Genomic DNA, 15,384 nt, shown 5'->3' on the forward strand with positions numbered 1-15,384 from the left:
CAAGCGGTGCTGGGGAGCTGCATGACAGCGGCAGCAGAGGGAGAGAGAGGCTGCACGTCGTACAAACAGGCGGGCTTTGGATCCGTTTCGGTCCGGCGGCTGCTTGGAGTGGCCGCCTTCCTCTGCTGGAGGCAAACAGCAGTCTGGATAACACTCAGGGGGAAGGAATGAGTCAGAGAAATTATAAAAACACCAGCTAAAGACTAATTAATGAAAATAAATAAATAAAAATAATAAAAAGGTGGGAGCGACGTCGTCTTGGAGGAGCAGAGGCCGGACCGGACAGTGACCTCAGCGGAGGAGCAGAGCCATCATCATCATCATCATCATCATCATCATCATCATCATCTTCAGCAGCAGCAGCAGCAGCGGAGTAAGTTCTCCTCGTCAATAAGAGGGGCGTGTTTGCGCCTGGGCAGGAGGTTTTCCTCCGCACAAGACGGGCTGCAGCGCTGATTTGTTATCGGATTTAAAGATAAATAAATGCAGCCAACACTTTTTGGTCCATCCAGCGGGGAGCAGTTGGACCTGCGACCGCAAGGCGCTGCCTGCCGGAGCCACTGTTGCATTAGTGTTCAGCTGTTTGCTGGTTCCTGTCAGAGTTACTGGGAGGAGGGGGGGCAGTAACATAGCTGCCACTTTAGCTCCTAAAGGCTGGATGTGGCGAGGGCCTCGGTCTGGGTGCAGGCAGGCGGCGTGCCGGTCCGCTGAGGGCCCCAAGTCAGATGAGCTCACAGAGAGAAAGAGAGACTGAGCGCGGATTTATGAAACGTACCGAGAGCAGAAACATTGAGAAATACACCACGGCTGGTCCAGTACATTGTAAATGGTTTAACAGGACCACTATAATTACACAACTTAAAAAACAAACAAACACATAAATATGTAGCTAACACATTACCAGTGTTTTATACCATTTACAGAGAGGACTCGAACAGCCAATGAGGCCAAAGCAAAAAAAAAGAAGAAAAATAAAGAAACTAATGTCAAAAGAAGTATCGAGATGACGCTGTGATCCAAAACACTATCAACAGTCATTGTAAACAACAGAGTCCAGAAAACACACTCAGCTGACAAGTAAGGCCGCCAAAAATGTATTACTTCTGTCTCAGGTTTTATTGTAAAAGTTTTGTTTGACAGCAGCTCGCTGTTTTCAGTCTGGGATGAAAACAGTTTGTTGTGTCACACATTGATTTTATTCCTGTTTATTCGATATCATGATGAAAACTCACCCTGGTGGGATGAGGTGACTGAAATCACCAGGCTCTTATCACCTTGTTTAAAAGGCAAAGAACGGCTCAGTCGAATGCGAGACCCCTGGAAAATTAACCAGTGGGTTTCAGAGGATTTTCAAGTGTGTTTCTAACTGGGAATTGTGGCAACGATTTGGATCAACTGTTTCTTTAAACAGCTAAAATCGAGAGACTTAAAACCCAGAGAGTTTTTATGTGCTGACAAAAAAGAATATTTAATTTAAATGTGTGTTCAGGTGAAAGTACTAATCTTCGCTATGCTGTAACAAAACATGAATAATTCCCCTCACTTGTTGGTAGTTTCGTATAAAAGTGACTAAATGTGCATTTAAAGGGTGTGAAACGGATCCTTCAGTGTGACGTTTGCATGTGAACTTCCAACACGCTACTGTTGAAAGTTAACTTAGAGATTTAAATGTGCAGTGAATAATTGCGCGGTTTTGTCCTTTCAGCTTTAATATTAAAGGTTTTCCTTTTAAAACCAGCATTTTATTTTACAGGAACTTAAAGATAATATGACTGATAGCAAAAGAAAAGAGAGAGAGAAAAAAACAGTCTAAACACTGACAGTGTGTGTGTGTGTGTGTGTGTGTGTGTGTGTGTGTGTGTGTGTGTGTGTGTGTGTGTGTGTGTGTGTTTGCCTGTGCAGCAGCCATGGCCGATGCAGAGCTGGACTTCCAGACCGGTGATGCCGGGGCGTCTGCCACCTTCCCCATGCAGTGCTCCGCGCTCCGCAAAAACGGCTTCGTGGTGCTCAAAGGTCGACCCTGCAAGATCGTTGAGATGTCCACCTCCAAAACCGGCAAGCACGGCCACGCCAAGGTAAAAACAAACAAACAAAAACAAATGCAGGATCAGATGAACTGGCAACTGTACTCAGTGTTTCGGCTGTTTTGCAGTTTTCTGATAAATCGTTTTGACATGTTTTTCATGCATTTGTATTGTACAGTACAATTGAAAGAATGAACACATCTGCCAGATAAAGAAGAAATAGCTGCACAAATATGCAGACACTTAAACTAGTACGTAACTGAATCAGCTTTTGATTTAATTTCTGCATTCAGTCTTCAGTAAGACTGAATCTGATTAACTGTAGATACTTTAGATATTCGTTCATGTTTGTTATGAGGGAATTACTGTTTTTTATCATTCCAAATTTTTTTTTTTTTTTAGCGTTAGCATGATATAAGGCAAAAAAAAGTTGATTTTTACATAATTTTACATAAATCCTGACTTAAATCATAGAAGTCAGCTCACCCTGTCAGTGGAAACACTTGAGTGTTTTGCAGATATCTGTATAAATATTTCTGCGTGTCTTCTGTACCTGTGCAGGTTCATATGGTTGGCATCGACATTTTCTCCGGTAAGAAGTATGAAGACATTTGTCCTTCCACCCACAACATGGACGTCCCCAACATCAAAAGAATGGATTACCAAGTGAGTCCATCCCTCTGAAAACTTCTTTATCTTTCAAGACTTAACCGTCCTGTTGTCCTCGGGTCAAAATGACCCGCCACTAAATGATCCACTAAATGTTATTTTAGGACAACAGGAGGGTTAAACATTGTAACAGCACAAATGAAAATATTTTTGCTGCACAAGCCAACACGAAGGCGACACAGTTGACCGACGCCACATTTTGTTTGATTTTGTAAATGTGGACTGGCTGGTTGAACGTTGAGAAACATTTCTAAATATCTTTAAAATAAAGAAAATGAATGTTTAATACCAACTTTTTGACCTAAAGCAGGGAGGTAATATCAATATCAGGTAATGTCAAAAGTAAATAATCACATGCCCCATTTTTATGCCGTTGTATCTTTGTACTCTTAGTAGATGCAGTGGAAATGTTTTAAACTAAACATTGGAACATAAAGGTTAGTGGCTGCAGGACAGACTGGACTAAGACACCATGCTGGATGGGGAATCCACACAGCTTGCCAAACTGTAAGCAGTAGATGTTGAGTTTCCTGCTAAAGTGAAACCATCTCCAGCTCTGGAGATGTATGTAACTCGGGTCATGTAAGCATTTTTAGATACGTTGTCACATTTTGACCCTTTTATGTGTGCTAGTGGAGCCGTTTCCTTGTGGCAGGACTCACCCAGCGGTGTTGGATCGTTGAGTGTGTTAACGTGGTGCATTGCAGAACAACAACAAAAAAAAAAAGATCACAAGTTCCTGTTCCTCTTTCACAGCTGATTGGGATCCAGGACGGCTACCTCTCCCTGCTCCAGGACAGCGGGGAGGTGAGGGAGGACCTGAAGCTTCCCGAGGGAGACCTGGGGAAGGAAATCGAGAGCAGACACGAAGCCGGAGAGGAGATCCTGGTTGGTAGCATCACTTCGGCGCACGCTCGTTTCCTGCTGCAGCTTTTCCTCCAAAGAAACATTCCCATTGCCCTTCCCTCTCTTTTCCAGATCACTGTTCTAAATGCAATGGACGAGGAAGCTGCAGTCGGTATAAAAGCCTTGGGTAAATAAGCCACAGCAGGTAAACACAGAGCTGCAGCCGCTCTCTCTTCCTGCATCTGATCCGGCGAAAGTTTGATCTGTAAAATGTTTTGTTTATGTCTGTTGTAGTTTAGGTAAAAATGTTGATCTAAAACCTGCTGCTTTAAACTGCTGATGTTTGCATTTATGCATATTTAATAAGAGCGGGGTAGAGTACCCGAAAATTGTAGCCAAAGAGCAGCACTACTGCAACATGATTTTACTTAAGTAAAAGTAAAAAGTAGCCAACCAAGAAATGATTCAAGTTAGAGTAAAAAAAGTGTTTGGTTGAAAAGGTTAACAGTTATGTGGACACTCTTTTGCTTTTGAAAATAATTCATGTACATAATTACAAAATAACAAAATCAGGCAAAAGACACTTTTCCAAATCAGTTTCTTTTGATACTGAACTGTAGGCGTGTGCGTGTGTGTGTGTGTGGTGAACGTTCGGTTAAAACAAGTTTCTTCTTCATCCACTGAAGTTACTCACACTGGGCAGAGAATCCAGAAAGTAAAAGTAGTAGAAATAACTTGGAGTAAGAAAAGTATTTAGCTGAGGAAAACATTCCTCTGCTTGAATCCGTTTCAGATACAAACAAGATGAACTGGACCTGGAGGAAAAGGAGAGGCTGATGCATCGTCCAAGCCAGTCTCCCTCCCTTCTCTTTCTCTTTCTTTTTTCCGTTCTTGCTTTCCGCCTCTCCTTTGGGTTCATCTAGACGACTTGAATAAATATCTGGAAGCAACAAAAAAAAAAATACATTATTGATGTACATGCACACAGAGTCCAGACGGGATTCCCAGAGTGGTTTTGAGTGGATCCACAAATGCTGTGCAGCAACGCCACCTTCAGGGACGAGCTGTAATCGCGCTTCTGTTTGACGAACTTCTGCTGAATCAAAGGCTTCGTCTCCAGATCTACAGCGAGAGGAAACGATTTCAGAGAGACGACGAGTGTATTCTGCCGGTGTTCAAAGATATGTATTGAGGTGATGTTGTGCAGAAACCTTCACAGCTCTCCGAAGAAACGATTCAAATGTTATTTATTGTGCTCCAAGGTTCTGATCCAGGATCTGCGGACGATCTTTGGCAAGTTTGGTTCTGTCTCGTGTTCGTACAGCCGAACCGTGCAGAATCTCCACAAGACCAACACACACAAAAAAAATAAAGCTAAAGCTAAACGTAAAAAAGATGATGCAAACTGATGGGTGTGACTTATTTATTTATTGTTTATTTATTTATTGTTTATTTAGCAAGTTTTAAATGAACGCTTTAAGCCAGTTAATGCTGCAGAGGATGATAAAACAAACAGCGATGCTCCAATGTATCAAAACAAAGTTTCCGAGCCTGAGTGGAGATCAGCAGAGTGAATCTATCCACATGTGAGTAAAGAAAACAGGCCGGCTTAAAAGAAACCAACAGTTCGATGCACGTTTAAGACCATGAAATGGATTCAGAGCGGTTTCAAAATAAGCTTCATTTCAACAACCGAGCCACATCCGGAGGTCCGTTTCACAGCTGGAAAAAGCAAAACCACTTCTAAGAGGATAACAGGATTTATTGTGAAACGAGGTTCTGCTCATTTCACGTAGAAATGCAGGTGGGAGGCGGTGCACCACCAATGATCTTCCTGAAACATCTGAAGAGTTCCTGGTCGGAGCAACTTATATAAATGAGCGTAAAAAAAAACAAAAAAACATCTGCAACATGTTCATTCAAACATTTTTTTTTCTTCCTTCACAATATTTACTCTGATTGAAAATGCTTTACGTGGTTTGTGTTTCACACAGGAAGATTGTCGGTGACGCGCCGCCTCCCACCTTCATCTCTAATGTACTTATATTTATTTTTTTGTAATAATTCTACCCAAAATTGACAATGACTAAAAGTTTGACAGAAAACTCTTCACAGAATCCTCTGACGTTTTGAGATGGAAGATGTCGAAGGCAGTAAAAGTCAAAGCTGGTCTTAGTCTGTCTTGGACTAGCCGTTAGCTTTAGCACCTGAGTCCAAATAACCTGGATTTACACAAAAGATTGATAACTGAAGATGTCATAAGAATTGTATGTTGCAGATAATGTTGATTTCTTATAACCTTTTAGCAGAATTTCACCTCTAAACACCTTTAAATTTCCAGTTTCATCAGAACTAATTCACACATTCCTTGTCTTTTTGTTGCCGTTTTATGGTGGCTTCTGTATGAAATTATCAAATTTTAAGTTGGAAAAACTAAAACATTCCACAAGGTTGTTTAAATCTGTAATTTGGTATTTAACAGAGTAAATTTAAAAGACATTAAGTTCTAACATAATTTCTCGGTTTGAATCGAAAGCTCTCGTGCGCCCCCTGCTGGCCACACGGCTCTAAGCAGCAGAACTTTTAATGAATATCTACAAATGTTACTCATTAAAAGATAAATGAAAGAAAGGAAAAACAACAGAAACATCCTAGCTTTTCTTGTTAGCTTATTAAAAGTCAAAATAATTACATAGTGAAAATTATAGTCATTATGGCACAAATCAATCTATGTTTCTATTTTAAATCCAGAGTGATCCGCCACGGGTTCCTCCTCATAGCTGTGAAGCTGCAGTAAAAGAAGAGAGATGAAGGTGGCCGTGTTTTACTTGCTGTGGTGGTAAAACCTCTGCCCACTCTGGCTGTGGGCGAGGAAGCTGTGACGGGGGGCCCCCTGTGGGGAGCTCTGAAACGGAGCCTGAAGACGCAAACACAAAACACCACAAAAAGCGGTTGAAATTTTTTAAAAATGAGAGGTGACCCAGGAGGGAAGTGGGTGATGAGGAAGCCTCACCTTGGCTGTGGGGATTTGGACCATGGGAGTGGGCAGCAGACCTGAAGCAGAGGGATGCATGGCAGAGGGATGCATGGGCCTCAAAGCTCCCTGACAGAACAGGAAACAGAACAAAAGTACAATCAAGTTTCTGTAAAATGGAAGTTAAGGTCAACAGAAGTAACATTAACGATGGAGTCAATGTGTCTGGGTTCAGCACTAACGATTAAAACATTTTTACCCTGGAAGATCCAACGTAAACAAAGGAGGGTGGCTGCAGAATACAAACTGGGTTCGTGGGACACGTTGCCATAGTAACCCATAAGCTGTGCTTGCCGACGCAGCAGGTCAAACCGAACTACAACTTAAAACTGTAAACAGACTGAGCTGCTTATTAGTGAAATCCAAACTGAATATTAATTTTTAGATTTAAAAATCCAAGTCGCAGCGATGGCGACCGACAGTCGAAACTGCTCCTCGGGTAAGAGCAAAAATAAAAACCCAGTGGTCCGGTAAATACATAAATTCAGTGTGATTATTAGATTTGTTGTATAAACTGAACAGACTCGACTCACTGCATCTGTAAAGCCTGACTGCTGGTTGGCGTGTTCCAGCTGCTTCTGCAGGGGTATCGAAGCTCCGGAGATGAAACCTGCAGGAGACGCAAAGGTCGCAACTTTTAGCACGTCAAATCAGTTCCTTCAGTCAAAATAAAGTCACGTTGAGATTCTTCTGCTGTTTATCTGGGCTGCAGCTGCTTGTTCTCAGGTCAGCAGGACTCACCAGGCTGGGAGGGGAAGTGGCTGTGAACAGGATAGCCTGTCTGCTGGTGAGGGAGGTACTGCATGGCTTGGAAAGCAGACGCTCCTGGAGATCAAAATGTTAGGAGAGGCTGCAGATCAGTGGAACAATGAAAACACACATTTAAAAAACAAAAAAAAAGAAAAGCAAAGTAAATCAAGTTCCTCACCTCTGATCTGAGAGCTGCTGGCGAAGCTAACGGGCACAGAGGGTCCGGGGGCGTAGGTGGAGGGGTGCTGGGATGCGGCCATGCCGTAGGGCTCGTGGACCCCCTGGCTGCCGCTGAACTGGCCGTGTTCTGCTGAGCTGGAGCTGAACCCGGGCGTCTGATAATGACGGGTCTGACACAAGAATGAGAAGGAAACTGAATAAAATAATCTGCGTCTAATGGACTTAAGAGTTTTAGGCCGTATAGGTCAGCCTGTTTTAATTGTTAAACACAAACTGGTAGGTGGATGATTTCATTTCAGCGTCCTCTGCGGTTCTGTACTTACTGGGATGACGGAGGCTGGGAACAGCTGCTTGCTCCGTTCTCCCAGCAGGGCGCCGGGTCGACTGTGACTCACTGGACTTCCTGGACAGACCAAACATTAGAGCTGATGTGTTGGAAGAAGCATTTCACCCATTATGCATTTCTTCTGCTTTTACTGTTCGTCAGTTTTACAAGCCGTGCCTGTAGAATCAAGAAGCCACGAAAACAGAACCTGTCCGACAGCATGAAGCAGGATGAAAGGTGTCAAACAGCAACAAATCACGTCATCACCCAAAGAAATTCAAGAACAGACGATAAACAAACACTGAAATCAAAGAGTCTGTAAATTACTGGAACAAAGACACTTCTAAGATTACTTTATACAAATAAATAAAACACAGAAGAGTGATTAATCTTGCCAGGAGTGCTCACTCTTCCAATATTGCTCCAAAAATTGATAAGAATTCTTAGCTAAAAATACTTTTTAGCTAAAAGTAATCCGGATGTCGGTTTGTCTTCTCACCCGGGATGCTGAGGAGGTGCTGTCCTGTGTGCATGGACAGACTGGGCTGGTAGCTGGCTGACGTCAAGGTTGTGATATCGCTGCAGAGGAAAGAGGAAACGCGGGTAAAACACACAACCTTACCCAGAGAATAATGCATCCCGACGGGTCGGTACCTCTGCTCCTTCCTGCGTCTCTTCTCCTCCTCGTGCAGAACTTTCTTAAGCTGCAGAAAAAGCTGATGTTTCTCTTCTTGGAGTCCCTGAAGTTTCTCCTCCATCTTCATGACCTGGTGTTAATGTAACCAAAAGATGTATTTCAGAATCTGTTCTAGCTTAACATAGCGGAGGAACCGCAGACGCAGACCTGTTCCTTGGTTTCCTCCAAGGACATCCTCTCCTCGATTTCTTTTGTCCTCTTCCTCTCCTCCTCTTCCTTCAGCTTCTGCTCCATCATTTTGTCCACCTCCTCTTCCTCTAAAAATGTTAAAAACATGCAGAAATGCTTATGCGTGCTGAACCAGAAATGGTGGAGCAGCTCTGGTCTTTTATAAAATAAGAAAGAAATGCTAAGCGACTGATGAGCTGCAGTGACCATGTTTGAGGGATCAAACTCAGGAAGCGGAAGATTATAACCATGCAAATTAAGAGTGAGAGAGAGAGATGGATAAAGTGTTTAACTTTGAATTTCAGATTCAGACAATTATTGGAAGAAAAAATACAGAATTATGTGAATTTATTCTTGAAATTACAATATTTAGAGTTCTCCTGGCTGTTGGAACAGGTTTAATTTGTATTTACCTTGTCTCTTGCGCTCCCTCTCCCTCATTATATGCTTATGGAGGGCTCTGGCCATCGCATTGGACAGCTTGGGTCTCTCCAGCAGGGCAGGCATGGTGACAGGCAGCGGAGGGGCCAGCTAATATGTTTGAAATGCACAAGAAACAACATGAGAAAACGTTAATGCATGAAAGGATGCGTTTTCATTAGTGAGCAGCGCAAGATATAAAACAGGAATTGAAAATGTACATTTCATATGGTTTAGTGCAGAGGATTCCTGGGTTACCTGTGTGTTATACACCTTAATGCCTTCAGGACTTCCTCATTTCTTAATTATATACATTGAACAAAGTGTTGGAAGAATTACCGAGAGGTTGCGGATCAAAAAGACATGGCAGCATCACTACAACTGCAGATATGATGTCAATCTCTCTTTTTGCGTGTCCATGGCCTATTGTTGCTCACCCATCTTCATTAAGGCAGTTTTGGTGGAAAAAATTTGTTCAATTAGGTTCTGCCTTAGGGTCGGTGTAAATTTGACAAATTATCTGTATATACCTGCATACACGTATACGTTAATCAGAAACAATGATTTGCTTATATCTTTTTATTATTGCTAGGCGAACACACACTTGGAGCCAAACCTTAAATGCATGTTTACTGACAAAGCTACGTCTAAACTGCTGAAGAAAACCGAGTTAGCAAGCGGCATCGAGCTAAATGCTAAGCTAACATTGCCTGCAACTGTTATCAATTACATAAAATTAACAAAGGCAGAGTAATTTAAAATGCATATCGATGCGTCTTGTTATTTACATCACATAAGTATAAGTAAGTTTGATACATAAACATTTTCTTTAAAAATGTGACGTTTTAGACATTGCTAGCTAGCTGTCAAGCTACGTGGCCCATCTTGTTGTATCTGTCTTAATGTGCCTTCGCTCTCACAGTGTTAGAACAACTGAAGAAAAACTTACTTTTGTCGATTTGCAATGCGTATAATGAGAACCTAAATTTCAGCTGTTTTCAGCGTTTTACTCCGGATAACGCACTAGAAGGAAAAAAAAAATAAAACTCCACTTCTTTTTCTTCTGTTTTTACGGTTGGTAAGCAGCATATGCAGATGCACTGCCGCCACCTACTGGGCAGGAGAGGGAATGTTTCCGTGTGTAGAGGGGCAGGGCCCGGTTCCTTGTTGGCCCGCCTCCCTCGTAACCCTATTTTTTCGCCTGGGCGTGATAGGAGGTTGCTCCATGAACATTTATTTAACTTTTTAAATGTAAAGGTAATTTTTTAAATCAAATTTCTATTCCAATTAGCAAACAGCTATCCTTTTCATTCTGCACTTGGGTCCAACTGAACCATTTTAAATCATGACAGAAGAATTTGTCCACACAAAGAATGCTGCAGACAAACAAATCATATTATTTAAGGAGATAATTCAGTTGCCTGAGTCAAATCTTATGTTATTGGAAGGAACTGAGGATGAGTATCTGGTTGTGCTGGATGTTCCCTGACAGGTCAAAGTAGCCACATTTTTGCATCTTCATATTTACTTTGCTGTTCCTAGTCATTTATTCCAGTTTTTGTACGCATTTTCTTATTTTGTAAAACTCATTAAGCGATCAACATTTTCATGTCAGGGCTTCCATCATCATTACAAACTGTCAAAGACTTTGAAATTGAATTTATCCCAGGAAATGATTACAAGTGGTCAAAATACCTTTGTTGTTCAAATGAACTATGAGCATACAGTTTTTCATATAAGGAGCAGCTCTAAATAAAGATTATCATCTTTCTTTTATGGTGGAATTTACTATGATTCTGTTTAAATGTTCCTCCAAACTGATCATTAAACTTAAAAAGCAAAAGCGGGACTCATTACCTGAGCAGAACCAGTGACAGAAACATCTAAATCAGGGTTCAAAGAGTAACATTCAATAAAACACACCTAGACTTTCATTACATTTTTATCAGGTATGGAAATGAATGGAGAGAAAAAGCCAGTAATGTAGCTGTATACAGAGATCAAATTGTGTTTTCATTTAAAATAAAAAGAGAGAAACTTAAAAAAAAAAAAAAAGAAGACGATTGCACCCAGCTTTACAAGACCTTTAGAAAATAAGCCAACTAAACTGAACATTAACAATAATTATAGCGGTAAACAGAATATTCATACCACTGGAAGCAGAGGATGGCTGAATCCTTTCATCAGATGCAGGCAGGATGCTGTGTGCTCTTACATACTTTAATGGCCGGGGAACGAAAAGACAAGTCTCGCCACGTCAGACTCTTGTGCTAGGAAAACAACTGCTGCAAAACAGTTATCCTTTTACGCCATCAGAATTTCATTTCTAACCTTCGCTCAAAATACATTTTTATACCGAGCAGGTCGACACAACCAGGCAGCTAATAAGTTACTTTTCATTATATGTAGAAGCCGATTTAAAATCAAGAGTTACTGCCTTTCCCCCCCCCCACCCTCTCAACCTTAGAGCAACAATCATTACAGCCTAATTCTATGATTATTAGATCCACTTTTTTTTCCCTTCCATTAAACTATGATCAGTTATGACACTAGGAAAGTAACTGGCCAAGTGACCACATAATGAGAATAGTTATTGAAGAGTGGAGGAAATACAATTCAGACTGCAGAATAATAAAGACGAATTCACCGAGAGCGCAGTGACGTATAGTAAAGACGAAAGTGCAGTTGACATGTTTACTCGGGGATGTCTAGGCTGCAGAGCTGGATTTAATATTTAATATTTAAATGAATGAACGATGGAGGTCTCAGAAAGATGGGGAAGTGGTAGGAGGAGATCAGATTTCCCTTTGGCTGCTCCCGTACACGCTCTCATCACTGTAGGCAATGTAGAGGAAAAAGTCCTCTTCGTGATGCTCCTGAAGAAAAAAACAAAACAAAAAACATTAAGAGTTTATTTAATTTAAACGGGACAATAGAACAAGTCACAAAACCGAGTTGAGGGTTCTTGCCTGGTACAACAGGCCCATGGTGGCTGAGGTGGGTGGAATGACATTGTTTACAAAGAAGAAGAGGGCATCCTCAGCTCGCAAGTGGATTCTTTTCCGGATTAAGAAGTAAAACTGGCCCACTGTTGACCAAAAAAAAAAAAAAAAAAAGAAAAAATTGTTGAAAACACAATCTTAATGTACATAGGTTAGCCCACTAAGTGCAGTGGTTACCTGTCAAGTCAGAGGGGACAAGGTACTTCTTCTTATCCAGATCTCCTATTCTGGCTTTAGGAGCCTTTTCCACAATGACCTAAGGAAGCAAAGGAGAGATAGAAACATTGCTCAATATGTTCTCAATCAATGAATCCATCGCTTCACCACTAAATGGAGTGTGTTCACAAAGTACTTTGACCGCGTGTTCAATCTTTGTCAAGAAAAAAAAAAGAAAAAAGGATTTGAGGAAGTACCGAATGAGCGATCGAGTGAGGGCTGAAGTGATCTAAATAAAGGTAAGTCAGCCAGAGAGAAACGTGTTTACAGAGGAAGGCTTTGAATCTGGCGGTTGGTTTGGAAATAGAGCGCACACAAAACAAGTTGTTTTTTTTCCCCTTCTTCTTCTTTGCACCTAAAAATAGTGCTTAGAGCAACTCATCCTTAAGAGCTTTAATGATTCATCACTTGACTGTACAGAAGAGTGATTTGGAGATGCTTTAAATCAAAAAATGTTTATTTTTCGTTGTGATGGTGATGTGGTTAGAGTGAGTGTTACAATCAGGAAAATCAAACTGCAGGTGCCACTTATGCTCCAATTGCCTGATTAGTGTTTCCCCTACTGGCTGTGCTGTCCTTTTTTTTTTTTTTTTAAATAGCTTTTTATTTGCTAAAGTTAGATGGCATTTTGAGAATTTGCAATGGGAAGAATAAATATACACAGGATACAGATGTACACAGTTTGTTAGTTAGATAAAGCTCATGCTAAATTAGCCAGTGCAAGATTCTAAGATTTCAACTTACTATAAAGATATTTTCAAAATTTGTGTAACAAAAAAAAAAAAAAAAAAAAAAGACTCAAAGCAGAATACTTGTAATGTGCTAAAGTAACACACATGACCTTTGGGCTGAATAAAGAGACGACTACAAGTCTAATAGCTATTCAAAACATTAAAAGAGACGGAATATCAAGGATCATTTACTGAACATTTCATGGCAATATCTGAAAAATAATTTAGAATAATTTTACACCTAAAATGTCCTTTGTTTCATAAAAAAAAAATAATATTTGCCTTTTAAAATGTGCTCTGCCACCTATCTTTTTTGTTTATTAATAAATCTAATAGAAACTCATGTATCAATCAGACAAACGTGTAGTTTATTCAAATGTCTTCTTCTTAAATCTAAAAATAACAGGGTTTTTATATCCATGCAAATAGCAAATTATTTGTATAACTCATTCTACTGGAAATGCATCTGCAACTACACGGCATATATAAAGTGCTTGCTTTTGTAGATTTGATTAAATGTTGTAAACACAAAGGCGAGAACATGACATGAAATACTGTGGCAGGCTTTCCAAAAATGCTGTGTAATTGTGCACATCCATGATTAATCTGCTGCCTGATAAAGGAAGTAAAGGTAACGTCAGTGAAACTAGACGGAAAGAGAAAAGGCGAAGCTCATCACACAATCATGGTCACAAGAAGCTTTGATCCAGACCGTCCTGTTTGATCGGGATGAGGTAAACGGCACAGCCTATACAAGCTAATGAATATCCGGCGAAAAACAAACAGTCTTTTCTTTAGGGGTAACTATTTTTAATCCGCCCATATGTGGTTAATTTCAATGTTTACCCTTAAAAAATAAACATAGCAATCTATATATAAAAAAGCAGTCACTGTGATACGTTACCTAAAATTCTAAATTAATATACATAAGGATGAAATACAGGAAGCTAGCTTGACTACCTGGCCTGTTAACTGCGATAACCTCTGTCGTCTTTAGCTAACGACCGTGTTTACTAACGTGGCAGCTGAAAATGGACACAACCACGTCAATAAATACGTTTAAATTACTTTATATGTTTACTGAGTGCTTTCATTCGAGTTTTTGAACAGTCAGAACATAAAAAGCGTGTATCTAAAAAAAAAAAAGCCTTCGCGTCTTCCGTCAACGAACGGAGCTATCATGTTAGCCACTTACTGGGACCCTGTCCGGGTACTTCTTCCTTATTTTCTCGCCCTCGGACCGCCTCTTCTCGAATGGATGCTCCTCTTTGTACTGAAACTTCATCGTTTGAAGAGTTGACAGACAACAAGTCGGTCACTCCTGGTTTAAAATTGACTAGGTTTTCCCGTTCAGACAACGACTCAAACTGCTGACAGAAACACACTCAACGCTAACTAGCTTTAGCTCACCCCAGCTGTTTTTTGCCATAGGCGGAGGGATACAATAACAACATGACGTAGACAAAGAGTCTAGTTCGTAGGGTGTAACTCAACACGTTTCCTTGCAGATATAATCAGTAGTTAGTCAAGTTAAACAGTGTATTTTGATATTGGACATAATTTTGTGGGATCAGATGTTCGCGGGATAGTTTTCCAAGGAACTATTTTATTTTTGCGAACCGCCGCGCATATGGATGCTGGGCAGGGCCGTGAGGAGGTATCTGTCCTTGTCATATGACCGAGGCCCAACAGCAGCAACAGAGATGAAATTACAAAAACATCCAGTCTTACTTTTGGTTTTACTCATGAAATGCGTTGTGAATTGTTAGATGAAAGCAATATTATTTAAATGATTATGTCCTCATTCAATTTTTCTTAAACACACACACAAAAACATTTGCGGATTAAGGTTGTACAACAAAGAATTATTTAAAGCACTGAGAAAGACTGATAATTTTTAGGCTTGCTATCTTGTTTGACTGTGTACATTAAAAAAAGAATAAAATAAAATTGTGTGGCGAGCATCAATTTAAAACTAACCCCTTTAGTTCCCCATCATCCATTGAGAATAGTAGACTGTTACTAGAGTTTAAGAATTACATTTTGAATTTTTCTTAAACTAGAAATTCATAACGGTAGTATTTTAGCTATAACCAGGTTACCACTATTAAAGACCAACCTCCTAAATATATCCAAAACAAATGCCAGCGTATTGCGCAAGGTAGTGACTCCATGACTCCCCATGTCCATGTGACTTCCGCATTACAGGCATTATTGCCTCATTATCGACAACGAGGTAGACTACAGAGAACTAAAAAGTTCCCTATGTGTTTGACAGTAAGTTCTGAAAGTGAAACAACTGATCTACTTCAAACTGGAATT

At 40.5% G+C, this 15,384-nt stretch overlaps 3 protein-coding genes across 5 annotated transcripts; 1 reads left to right on the forward strand and 2 right to left on the reverse strand.

Moving 5' to 3' along the window:
• Nucleotides 1–4,489, forward strand: LOC122819963 (eukaryotic translation initiation factor 5A-1). 2 transcript variants are annotated; one of them, XM_044097057.1, is made up of 6 exons: nucleotides 1–373; nucleotides 1,903–2,075; nucleotides 2,586–2,690; nucleotides 3,450–3,581; nucleotides 3,672–3,744; nucleotides 4,333–4,489. In XM_044097057.1, exons 2-5 carry the CDS (start codon nucleotides 1,908–1,910, stop codon nucleotides 3,732–3,734), a joined length of 468 nt encoding a protein of 155 aa, XP_043952992.1. In that variant the 5' UTR covers nucleotides 1–373; nucleotides 1,903–1,907; the 3' UTR covers nucleotides 3,735–3,744; nucleotides 4,333–4,489. The 2 variants fall into 2 exon arrangements, with proteins under 2 accessions (XP_043952992.1, XP_043952993.1); XM_044097058.1 differs by having other exon boundaries at nucleotides 1,906–2,075.
• A 459-nt stretch (nucleotides 4,490–4,948) lies between these two features.
• Nucleotides 4,949–10,889, reverse strand: gps2 (G protein pathway suppressor 2). Of its 2 annotated transcripts, none has more exons than XM_044097055.1 (11): nucleotides 10,063–10,889; nucleotides 9,107–9,224; nucleotides 8,673–8,782; nucleotides 8,483–8,595; nucleotides 8,328–8,407; nucleotides 7,827–7,906; nucleotides 7,502–7,673; nucleotides 7,315–7,398; nucleotides 7,107–7,183; nucleotides 6,553–6,642; nucleotides 4,949–6,456 (listed from the first exon to the last, which is right to left on the reverse strand). In XM_044097055.1, exons 2-11 carry the CDS (start codon nucleotides 9,198–9,200, stop codon nucleotides 6,364–6,366), a joined length of 993 nt encoding a protein of 330 aa, XP_043952990.1. In that variant the 5' UTR covers nucleotides 9,201–9,224; nucleotides 10,063–10,889; the 3' UTR covers nucleotides 4,949–6,363. The 2 variants fall into 2 exon arrangements, with proteins under 2 accessions (XP_043952990.1, XP_043952991.1); XM_044097056.1 differs by lacking the exon at nucleotides 10,063–10,889 and adding an exon at nucleotides 9,453–10,031.
• A 150-nt stretch (nucleotides 10,890–11,039) lies between these two features.
• Nucleotides 11,040–14,497, reverse strand: gabarapa (GABA(A) receptor-associated protein a). The gene is made up of 4 exons (XM_044097060.1): nucleotides 14,258–14,497; nucleotides 12,293–12,371; nucleotides 12,083–12,201; nucleotides 11,040–11,989 (listed from the first exon to the last, which is right to left on the reverse strand). Exons 1-4 carry the CDS (start codon nucleotides 14,345–14,347, stop codon nucleotides 11,909–11,911), a joined length of 369 nt encoding a protein of 122 aa, XP_043952995.1. The 5' UTR covers nucleotides 14,348–14,497; the 3' UTR covers nucleotides 11,040–11,908.
• Between the last annotated feature and the right edge of the window lie 887 nt (nucleotides 14,498–15,384).

This window comes from Gambusia affinis, linkage group LG18 (genome assembly GCF_019740435.1).
Source record: "Gambusia affinis linkage group LG18, SWU_Gaff_1.0, whole genome shotgun sequence".
Taxonomy (NCBI): Eukaryota; Metazoa; Chordata; class Actinopteri; order Cyprinodontiformes; family Poeciliidae; genus Gambusia; species Gambusia affinis.

Coding starts and splice junctions, on each gene's coding strand:
- LOC122819963 (XM_044097057.1), top strand. CDS start 1,908: ATGGCCGATGCAGAGCTGGACTTCCAGACCGGTGATGCCGGGGCGTCT. Junction 2,076..2,585: donor GCAAGCACGGCCACGCCAAG/GTAAAAACAAAC, acceptor GTACCTGTGCAG/GTTCATATGGTTGGCATCGA. Junction 2,691..3,449: donor TCAAAAGAATGGATTACCAA/GTGAGTCCATCC, acceptor CCTCTTTCACAG/CTGATTGGGATCCAGGACGG.
- gps2 (XM_044097055.1), bottom strand. CDS start 9,200: ATGCCTGCCCTGCTGGAGAGACCCAAGCTGTCCAATGCGATGGCCAGA. Junction 7,907..8,327: donor GCACCTCCTCAGCATCCCGG/GTGAGAAGACAA, acceptor TGGTCTGTCCAG/GAAGTCCAGTGAGTCACAGT. Junction 7,674..7,826: donor TCCCAGCCTCCGTCATCCCA/GTAAGTACAGAA, acceptor TTCTTGTGTCAG/ACCCGTCATTATCAGACGCC.
- gabarapa (XM_044097060.1), bottom strand. CDS start 14,347: ATGAAGTTTCAGTACAAAGAGGAGCATCCATTCGAGAAGAGGCGGTCC. Junction 12,202..12,292: donor TGTCCCCTCTGACTTGACAG/GTAACCACTGCA, acceptor TTTGGTCAACAG/TGGGCCAGTTTTACTTCTTA. Junction 11,990..12,082: donor CCATGGGCCTGTTGTACCAG/GCAAGAACCCTC, acceptor TTTTTTCTTCAG/GAGCATCACGAAGAGGACTT.